Genomic DNA, 10,706 nt, shown 5'->3' on the forward strand with positions numbered 1-10,706 from the left:
GAGAAAACCTTGTTAGCCCCCCCTCTAGAACTGTGATTGCTGAGAGCCGCCTGTCTCCCGCCCCCAGTTCCGGGCGGGCCCTGCCCTGTGCCGGCCGGCCGAGTCGGCCATGGGGTGACGTTTTGAGGGTGTGCAGAGTGCGTCCCCCCGCCCTGGGGTATCCATAGTAACGCGTCAGCTGCTGACCTCCGGGTCATTCTCTTATGGGTGCTCCCGGCGGACTCTAGATGTTCCGGAGTCTCCAGGGAGTGTAGACCAATGGTTCTGGGCGACTGAGGGACAAAAATCGTTTGGAGTTTTTTCAAAACATGTGCACGTGCTTTGCCACCCACCCCGCTCTCCTAGGCGAGTCAGAGCTCCGGGGACGGCAACCACATATATTTGGGGGGAAAAAAACCCTGGTGATTCTGATAAGCTGCCCCTACTCAATGGTTTAGAACCGCTGGCGCGACCCTAGATCCATCTCCCCCACAGATGCCTTCCTACCGCAGTTAGGCTGACTGTGCCTGAAGCTGCCACCGCACAGCTCTTACACCTCTGTTTCGCTCTTAGTTATTTCTTCTGTGTAATTACTTGTTTGCATAGCTGCCTCCCCACTGGGCTGTGACTTCCTTTTGGGTAGTGGCTCTGTCTCATTTATCCGTCCCCTCCTTCCCCTCCAAATGCCTGGCAGGGAAAAGTGTCCTTAATAATAAATTGACGAGAATTGGGGCCGGTGGTAGGGAGGCTGTTCATCGATGAATCTGGAGTGAAACTGGGTAGGAAAACGTGTCAGGATTAGTCTGAGGTTGGGCTGGGTGAGGAGGCTGTATGGGAGGGTCCTAAAGTGAGTATGGTGGAATATCAGGGTGAGTGAGGTTGGGGAGAGACCAGAGGAAACCCCACATATCTGATTTTGACAGATGTCTCAGAGAGATCATGGGAATTTCCTAGCCCCTCTGCAGTGTGGGATTCCATTTTGGGCACCAGGAGTCTTGTTTTCATAGCTCTGCCTCCTGCTCGGGAATAAAGCTATGCAAGTCCTGAGCTACTATGACAATTCCCCTCCCAGGAAGGAAGCACAGGTTCCTCCTCTAAGTTCCTCCAGTGGGCAATCTGGGATGTACCCTGTTCCTCTGTCTCCATGTCTTGGACACTGGTCCCTACATCAGCGCTTGGGCTTAAGCCCTGGAGGCCCTGACACCTGGGTGGCTGAGTCAGCAGCTCAGGAATGGACTTCAGTAGGAAACCTGATGATTCAGGGCCTCAGGAATGGCATTGGACAAGCCACCATACCAGATGCCTGGGCCTCCGCCTCCTCCTTGAGGTGGCAACAAGGAACTCAACTCAGCTCATCCCTGGGGCATCCAAATTACCTGCCCTTCCAAATTCCAGACCTTCAGCTGCCCTCTGCTGGGTCAGCCCTGATGCTTCTCAGGGGGCCCCCAAAACTGGATCAGAACTTGGTAGAGAGGGTTTCAAGAGGATAAATAAGTAAACATAATAGAGCTTCTGAGGAACCCCACTTTCCTACTGTGAAAGCTCCAAGAACCACCTCACATCCAAAATAATTGCCTCTCCTCTCTTCACTTGCTCCTTCTCCTCAGTTTCCCCCACCCTGGCTGCAAAGTCAGACGGTCTCCCCTTTTCCATTCCTTAGCACTGTCATACAAGCAAAACATGTAGCCTTTTTCATTTTCTTTTTTTCTTTTTGTTTTTGGTCTTAAAGTGTTTCTCTGTTGATCACTCTGTGTGTGTGTATATAGGGAGGGGAGATAAGTTGTTTTGTTTTTTTCTGAGATAAGGTTTTAAGAAACTAAAGCTGTGTATCTTGGCCCCATAGCCATGTAGTCCTCACTAGGATTCTTTCTGTCTTTGTTCTTGGCTGCTGCTCTCTGGCCTCCCCGCTTTAAGTCCGCGGGGGGTCTGAAAGTGGGACCGTGGGAATCTCCTTCCATCTGCTGCTTGTCTGCTCCTGTCTCTCAAGGTACTGCCCTGCCAGGCATGGAGGTGGGGCCCTAAGAGGTTTGGCCGCAGGTTGCCCTGGAAGGGGTGTGAGTGGTCGGACTGGTGACTTCGAGTTGGGATGCCTGAGGCCTCCCCCAACTGAGTCACCGGGCTGTTGTTGTCACCGTGCTGGTTGTTGAAATCCCCGCTCAGCAACGCAGACCTCTTCGGAAATAGCAGCAGCTCCCATCCTTCCAAGCTTTCAGGAGATGCCGCTGGCCTGATGGTGAGGCAAATGGGCAGGGGGTGGGGTGGGGTGCGGACCAGGGGGCAGCTGGGGCGGTGGGGAGACCTGGGGCGTGGATCCTTGCCCCTCCTCCCCGTGCCACTGCCTCCTCTTCCTCCTCCTCTGGGTCGGGGACCTGGGGGAGGGAGGGTCTCCATCTTCTCTCTGGCCCCTGCCCCTCACACAAAAAGCACCCCTTCCTCAGCTCCTTCTTCAGCCCCGGGGACCCCTTCCCAGCGGTGCAGGCCCCAGGGGCTTCTCAGCCTCGCTCTAGTACCCTCCCCACTCCCGCTACCCCCGCCACGCAGCCCCGGCCCGCAATGACGCCCATCTCTGCTCCCCCTTCCTGGGGGTCCCACTCTGCCCCTCCCCCACGCCGATGCCCCCAGGACCCTCCTGGGCTGCGGATAGGCCCTCTGGTCCCTGAGCAGGTTTATGAGCGGCTGGATGACTGTGATCCTGAGGGGTCCCAAGATTCAGCCCTCCATGGGGAGGAACAGCAGCCCCTGCTTCATGTGCCTGAAGGGCTCCGAGGTGAGCGGGCGGGTGTGGGGCTGGGGAGGGCCTCAGGGCTCCAGCGTGTCCCCCGGGCTGGGCCTCTGGCAGAGGCTTGAGGGAACGGAGTCAGGGGAGTCCCAACGCTCTCCCCTCTGTGCCCAGGCTCCTGGCACCACGTCCAGAACCTGGACAGCTTCTTCACCAAGATATCCTTTTGTGCTCTGCCTGGCAGAAGGGGCACGGGAGGCAGGGAGACAGGGGTGTAGTGGGTTGGGGACTTGGGGGCTGAGGAGTCGGCGTCCTCAGGAAAGGCCCATCATGCCGTAAGCTTAATTCTTGACGCCCTGCCACATCTACAGCTACCACCAGAGGAGTGGCTTTGCCTGTATCCTGCTGGAGGATGTCTTCCAGCTGGGGTGAGATGCTTGTCCCAGACCCCAAGGTCTTCCCCTTGCTTCCTCAGCAGTGCCTGCTGAGTCCGCCAGCGCCTTCCCAGGCAACCCAGGGGCTCAGCAGGATGGGTTAATCCGGGCGGGCCTGGAGGCTGGGGCAGGAGTCCTCCCAGCCCTCAGGCCTGACCACTGCACTCCCTCCTGTCCCAGACAATTCATTTTCATTGTCACCTTCACAACCTTCCTTCTTCGCTGTGTGGATTACAGCGTTCTCTTTGCCAACCAACCAAAAAACCGAACAAGACCTGGGTCGCTCCACAGCAAAGTGACCTTGTCAGATGCTATCCTACCCTCATCCCAGTGTGCCCAGCGGTGAGTGACAGCTGGTGGGGGAGGTGACGGGGGAGAGCAACCGACAAAAGCCTCCCCTCCTTTTGTTCCTTGGTCTAGATCAGCCATTCTCCAAGTTTTTAGTCTCAGGCCACCTTTAATACACTTAAAATTGATTGAGAACCCAACTCCCAAGAGCTTTTGTTTATGAGAATCCTATCTATATTTACCTTGTTAGAGATTAAAGCTGAGAACAGCTTTAAAACCTAAGAACAGTACAAACACACATTCCATCGACTGTGACCGTGATGTCACGTAGCCTCTGGAAAAGGCCACTGTATACTCTTGGGAGAATGCGAATGAAAATGGCAGAAAACCCTAATATTATATGAAAAGTTTTGACTTTGCAGACACTCACAAGCGTCTGGGGACCCCTAGGGCCCACACTTTGAGAACCACTGGCCTGGCTGGGTCCCCTCTCCAGGACCGCCATCGCTCCCCAAGCCTGGTCTCCCTTGCCATGGGACCCCTACTTTCTCTCTTCTGTCTGTCCCACCCGGCACAGGATCCGCTCCAGCCCCCTGCTGGTCTTCCTGCTCATCCTGGCTGCTGCCTTCTGGCTCTTCCAGCTGCTTCGCTCGGTCTGCAAACTCTTCAGCTACTGGGACATCCGGGTGTTTTACAGGGAGGCCCTGTGCATCCCCCCAGTGAGTTGGGTGAGCGTGTCTGTGGAGGGGTGCCGTGTCAGGGGGCACAGGATGGGAAGGAGTAAGGGGGCTGTACGGACAGAAGGATCCACTGGGAAGAGGGCAGAAGGCCTTAGTGACACCTACCCTTGGCCCCGAATAATGTTAGGAAGTGGGGTACCTCCCCTTAGAACACAAGGTCCTTACTGTTGTGGAGCGTAGTTGATGTAGATGGTTATGGAAGATGATGTACAGTCACGTGCTTGTGGTCCAAACAGTGGGTCTTTAGAGGGAGGGCGGTCACCTGACTTTACAGGGCAGGAGGAACTGGGGTTGGGCTGGGAAGGATAGGAGGTGGGGAGGCATTCCAAACCCCAGGCGGGAAGGGGGCATGAGCATCTTTGGGCAGCAGTAAGGAGACTGACCCACCAGCCTGCAACTGAGTGTTCAGGCCTCCGTCGGTGAGCCCACCCCGCTTTCTGGCCCCCGTTTGCAGGAAGCTACTGCGTCGGCCCCTTCACTGTCCCTGGTCACGCTTCGCTCTTTCCTCCCCATCTTGCTCATGCTCCTTCTGGCTCTGCACCCAAGTTCTTTCTTTAAGGCACAGCGCAAAGGCTACCTTCAGCAGCCGGCTTTCCTTGCTCCTCTCAGAAGTGCAGAGCCTTTTACACAGGCCTCCTGTGCAGCAAAGGGGAGAGGTTCTCGAAAGCCCACCTGAGTACGGAAGCACAAGCCATAGCGCAGGAAAGAGCCGCGAGGGCTGGGGATGGAGGCAGGGAAGATCAGGAGCTGGACCACTGCTCCTCCAGGAGGTGCCTGACCCTTCTCTTTCTCCTTCCTTCTTTCCCCACTTCCTTCCAGGGGAAAGGGAGACCCTGGGATGGACTGGAGAGGCTGGCCTGGAGGGACTTGACTAAGCTGGACTGGGGAGGCTGGGTGAAACTGGGCAAAAATGAGGTTTGCAGATGAGCTCCAAGTGAGATCTGACAGCCTCCACCCCAGATGGGGACACGGCCATTGTCTTAGGAAGGTTAATCCGATGGAGTGGGATGGGGCGGGGGTGTGTGTGTGTGTGTCTCAAAGCATGCTGAGGTAAGAGTTTGGGAGCTTCTGGGCCCAGCGGGCTGGTACCCTAGGAACGGGCAAGAGACTGCCTTGTTACCTGCAGCTGTGATGTACCTTTTATGTGTAGGGCTGTGGGCATGGGGGGGAGGGCGGGCGAGTGGTGGCCAGGAAAACCTGCTCTTAAGGAGCTGAGCTCAGATACCTGTAGAGTTTGGTTTACGAGCTGTTCCTGGGAAGCACATGACTCACGGCCTCAGGAGGGGCAGGGCCCTGAGGAACACAGTTCAGAAGAGGATGAGCGGAACTAAGACGTGCCCCTTGTTGGTGGCAAGGCGAAGGGGGGGGCGAGGGGGCAGAAAGGAAAAGGTGGCAGCTTTCGTGCCCGAGAGACACTGGGTGAGGACGGCGGGGATGCACCTCTGGTCACGGGGAGTTTGGGCATCGCCGTGGAGAGGAACCCAGGTGGCTGGCGCTCAGGCGTCCCCTCTCCGCAGGAGGAGCTCAGCTCGGTGCCCTGGGCAGAGGTGCAGTCCCGCCTCCTGGCGCTGCAGAGGAGCGGGGGGCTGTGCGTGCAGCCGAGGCCGCTGACGGAGCTGGACGTCCACCACCGCATCCTGCGCTACACCAACTACCAGGTGGCGCTGGCCAACAAGGGCCTGCTGCCGGCCCGCTGCGCCGTGCCCTGGGGAGGCAGCGCGGCCTTCCTCAGCCGCGGCCTGGCGCTCAACGTCGATCTGCTCCTCTTCCGCGGGCCCTTCTCGTTCTTCCGCGGCGGCTGGGAGCTGCCCGACGCCTACAAGCGCAGCAACCGGCGGGCCGCCCTGGCCGCGCGTTGGCGGCGCACGGTGCTGCTGCTGGCGGCCGTGAACCTGGCGCTGAGCCCGCTGGTGCTGGCCTGGCAGCTGCTGCGCGCCTTCTACAGCCGCGCGGAGGTGCTGCGGCGCGAGCCCGGCGCGCTGGGGACGCGCCGCTGGTCCCGCCTGGCCCGCCTGCAGCTGCGCCACTTCAACGAGCTGCCGCACGAGCTGCGCGCGCGCCTGGCCCGCGCCTACTGCCCCGCCGCCGCCTTCCTGCGCGCCGCCGCGCCCCCCGCGCCCCTGCTCGCGCTGCTGGCCCGCCAGCTCCTCTTCGTCGCCGGCGCGCTCTTCGCCGCGCTGCTCGTGCTCACCGTCTACGACGAGGACGTGCTCTCCGTGGAGCACGTGCTCACCGCCATGACCGCTCTCGGGATCGTGGCCACCGTGGCCAGGTGCAATGGGGGAGATATCCGGGGAGGGGGCATTCCTCTGTCCTGGGGCTGAGCCTCCCGCTCATCCCCTACCCCTCCCACCGCTAGTGGCCCCCCAGCCCTGCATCCCAGCCGCGCATCCGCTGAACGGCAGGCCCCTTCTCCACCCCGATCCCGCCCTCTAGGTCTTTCATTCCGGGTGAGCAGGGCCAAGGGCGTCCGCCGCAAATCCTGCTGCCGGCGGCCTTGGCGCACATGCACTACCTCCCGGAGGAGACCGGCCCTGCCGGCAGGACCTGCGCTTACCGGCAGATGGCGCGGCTGTTGCAATACCGAGCGGTGAGGGTCACGCCCGAAGCGGGGCTGCGGAGGAGGCTTGGCTGCCCGCGGTGTCTGGGGACAAACGGGCTCAGGGCTGGCCCTCCCGGGCGTCGGGGAATGAGTGGGTTGGAGGTTTCCTGCTTGGCGAGTTTGGTTGCCCTAAGCAAGCCCTTCCCAGCCTCACCCCTGCTTCCCCAGGTCTCCCTCGCGGAGGAGCTCCTGTCGCCTCTCCTCACCCCACTGTTTCTGCTCTTCTGGTTTCGCCCTCGCGCCTTGGAGATTATTGACTTTTTTCGTCACTTCACTGTAGATGTGGCCGGGGTTGGGGACATCTGTTCCTTTGCCCTTATGGATGTGAAGCGCCACGGCCACCCTCAGGTGAGAGCCTGACCCTGGCTGGGCGGGGCTGTGGTTTGGTAGGAGTTTGCTTGCCTCACTCAGAGCAGAGCTGGGTTCCACCCCCAGCTCCACTGCCTGCCACCTGTGACCTCGAGTTAGTCACTTCACTTCCCCTTAGGGCCCTCATTTGTCAAATGCAGACAATGACTAGCCAGTGCGTGGGACTGTTAGGACGATTACGTGAGGTGACGTGTGTAGAGCCCTCCCAGAGGTCCCAGCATGTCGTAACACCTGTAAACGGGAACGAAGACCATCAGAGAGGCCGAGAAACGTCTCGGTCAGTGGACGGGGCTGGAGTCAGGCCAGCCCTGGTATCCAGTGCGCACAGGTTTGGCAAAACACTGAGGTCACGCCCCATCCTAGTGCTGAGTCTGGACCCAGGTGCAGTTCTGCAGCTGTGTTTTTGGGTGGTCTTGAGCTAGTCCCCATTCTTTCCAGTTCACCTGGAAAGAAGGAATGGGGGGCTAGTGTCTCCCGTCCTGCCTACCCCAGGGGACACCCACTGCAGCTATAAAAGTGGTGTTCACGGGAGTTCCCCGGTGGCCTAGTGGTTAGGATTTGGCGCTTTCACTGCTAGGGCCCGGGTTCCATCCCTGGTAGGGGAACTGAGATCCCACAAGCCACGTGGCACGGCCAAAAAAAAAAAAAAAAAAAGTGCTGTTGGCGGCAGCTGAAGGACTGTGGTTGCTTTCAGTGGCTCTCGGAGGGACAGACGGAGGCTTCACTGTCAGAGCGTGCCGAGGACGGGAAGACTGAGCTCTCACTGATGAGGTTCTCCCTGCTTCATCCACAATGGTGCCCCCCAGGCCACAGCTCCAAGTTCCTGGGGCACCTTCGAGGCCGGGTGCAACAAGACGCGGCCGCCTGGGACGCCAGCTCGGTTCGCAGCCCCCTCAGCCCCGGGATCCTCAGCAACTCTGCCTCCCCTCTGGTGAGTCGAAGCCTGGCCTGCCCTGCTGCCCTCACCCCCCGGCCCCTCCCCTCCCTCTGCCTCACCTCTTGTATTAAGAGGCTTGACAGCCTGCTCTCCTGCCTTCCTTAGACCTCCGCCTCCCCTCCTGTCCTCTCTTCTGACCCTCTCTTCTCTTGCGCACAGCAGGAGGCCTTCCCGGCCAACCTCTCGATGCAGCCCCTCGGGCCCCCCCAGGACCTGAGCCCCATAGTCCCCTGCCCAGCTGCAGCCACGGCCAGCCTCCTGGCCTCCATTTCCCGAATGACCCAGGACTCAAGGTGAGGGGTGGGGGCCTGAGACGCAGGGAGCAGGGCTGGTGGGGCTGATCCTCCAGGAGAAGGGTGCAGGGGCATGGGGGGGCGTGATCAGGAAGGGGAGGTGAAGCCTGGCCCTCCCTGGGGCATGTGGGGACAGGGGGACATGTCTTTTTTTTCATCCACTGTGCCCTCTGTTCTAGCTGTGTGTCCCCAGGAGGCACTGGGGGCCAGAAGCTGGCCCAGCTCCCAGAGCTTGCGTCTGCTGAGATGAGTCTGCACTCCATTTACCTGCCCCAGGTGAGTAGAGGGGTGCCAGAAAGAGAAATGCGGGGAGAAAGCAGCTGAACAAAATGGAGAGTGTGGAGGGGCTGGAGTGTAAGGAATTACCCAACAGGAAAGCACACAGTTCAGAAGAGGGTGAGGGGAACTAAGAGGTGCCCCTTGTTGGTGACAAGGCGAAGGGAGGGCGAGGGGGCAGAAAGGGAAAGAAAGGTGGCAGGTTTCGTGCCCGAGGGACACTGGGCGAGGACGCGAGGACACGTGGGTGTTCGCACTCCTCTCCTGTAATCCTCTTAACGGCCCCGCCCACTGGCTAGTCTTTGTCCTCATTTGACAGATGAGGGCACTAAGGGGAAGCAAAGCGACCAGACCAGCTCGAGGTCACAGGTGGCAAGCAGTGGAGCTGGGGGTGGAACCCAGCTCTGCTTTGAGTGAGGCAAGCAAACTCCTACCAAACCACAGCCCCACACAGCCAGGGTCAGGCTCTAAGCTGTGGGTGGGGGAGATTTCAGCACCCTCTGCATCGAGCCCGGGGGCTGGGCTTCAGGCTGCAGGGCCGGAGGGATCCCCTCATTCTTCTGCTTTCCATTTAGCTCCATCGGCAGCAGCAGCAGGAACTGTGGGGCGAGGCTTCAGCCTCCTCCCTGTCCAGGCCCTGGTCCAGCCCGCCGCAGACACTCTCGCCGGAGGAGGAGAAGCCATCCTGGGCCAGTGATGGTGAGGCGGTCAGGGTGTGCGGGGGACAGACCCTGGGTGAACCGCAGGTATCATGGCACTGCCCAGATGATGGCTTTTCTCACCAGGCTCCAGTCCTGCTTCCAGCCCCAGACAGCAGTGGAGAACCCAGAGGACCCAGAATCTGTTCCCTGGAGGGTTTCAGGAGCCCACAGACACCCAGAAGGAGCCTGGCCAGGCCACTAGCAGTGACTGAGAGGGCTGCTGACGCTCAGTATTGTCTAACTGGGGTGGAGGCGGGGCAATGAGTAGGACACTGGGTGGAGTCAGACTCGGAGGGATGGGAACAGTGCTGGGAATTTGGGGGTGATGGGGACGGTCATCTCTGGAACCTAAACCCCTGGACTGCTTGCCAAGAGTTTTTTCCTCCCCCAGGTTCCCTGGCTTCTTCTCCAGCCACAGGAGATCGGACGAGGTAGAGTGGAAGGGCACGCCGAGCCCTCTTTAAAGACCCCCATGGATGCTTTAGCTGGGCAGAACTTGGGAGTCAATGACGAACTCGCCCCGGAGAAGAGAGAAAGGGTAGGAGAGGAGATGCCCAAGGCATCGGGAAACATGTCTTAGAGACAGTCCTCACATGGAGGGGCTAAGAGACAACTATCTGTCCTGGAAGGAGTTCCCAAGGGACCTCAAGTTGGAGGGCAGAGCCAAGATGGAGGCCAAGCTACACCTAAGGGAGCCATGAGGGACTGGACCTGAAAGGCAGCAGGTTCTTTAGACACATCTGGACTTTAGGTTCCCGTGGGACTTGTGGAAGGGCATGGGGACCGTGAGTGGAAAGACTAGAGAGGCCTGACGTTTTTGGGGTTCACGTTGGTGTGACCTCTGAGGAAGTGGGTCTGGCCCCTCATCCTGTCTGAAACAAGCAGTAAAGTTTGCTCACGGCTGTGCTGCACACCTTTGTGACCTTAGTCCCGGAATCCCCACTCCTGTCAGCTGACGACTGCACCTGCTTCTCAGTTCAGATCAGGGGAGCAACACAGAACTGCCCGTGATTGGCTGGAAACCACCACTGTTCTCCAGGACTCCCTGTCAAAGAATTACCACCTCCCCACTGCACAAGTTCAAAGACAAAGCTTGTCATTCATTCTGTAACTGTAATTGACAGCGCTGGGTTAGGCATCTTAGTAGCTCTCATAACTTCTGATCTGGTCTCTTATGGTGAATCTTCAGTAATAAATATTTGAATGATTTAGAGATCAGGCTTCAAGATAAGATACTTCCGACAGAGGTGAGGGGAATCTAAAATTCACCTAAATAACACAAAAGGGCTCTGGAATACCACTGCTGGGAGACGGCCTTCCAGATTTACTCAGACCTAGGGTAGGGAAACAGACCTAGACAGAGAAAGA

General features: G+C 58.9%; 1 protein-coding gene across 1 annotated transcript; it reads left to right on the top strand.

The window, feature by feature from the left end:
• The first annotated feature begins 2,209 nt into the window (after positions 1-2,209).
• On the top strand, positions 2,210-9,871 carry ATG9B (autophagy related 9B). The gene is given in 14 exon segments (XM_057550548.1): positions 2,210-2,416; positions 2,419-2,746; positions 2,873-2,916; positions 3,062-3,126; positions 3,313-3,474; positions 3,998-4,139; positions 5,678-6,432; positions 6,597-6,750; positions 6,931-7,110; positions 7,826-8,062; positions 8,228-8,361; positions 8,541-8,637; positions 9,213-9,336; positions 9,423-9,871. Coding segments are annotated over 14 exon segments (2,757 nt in total). The 3' UTR covers positions 9,551-9,871.
• Positions 9,872-10,706: the final 835 nt, after the last annotated feature.

This window comes from Balaenoptera acutorostrata, chromosome 7, assembly GCF_949987535.1.
Source record: "Balaenoptera acutorostrata chromosome 7, mBalAcu1.1, whole genome shotgun sequence".
Lineage (NCBI taxonomy): Eukaryota > Metazoa > Chordata > Mammalia > Artiodactyla > Balaenopteridae > Balaenoptera > Balaenoptera acutorostrata.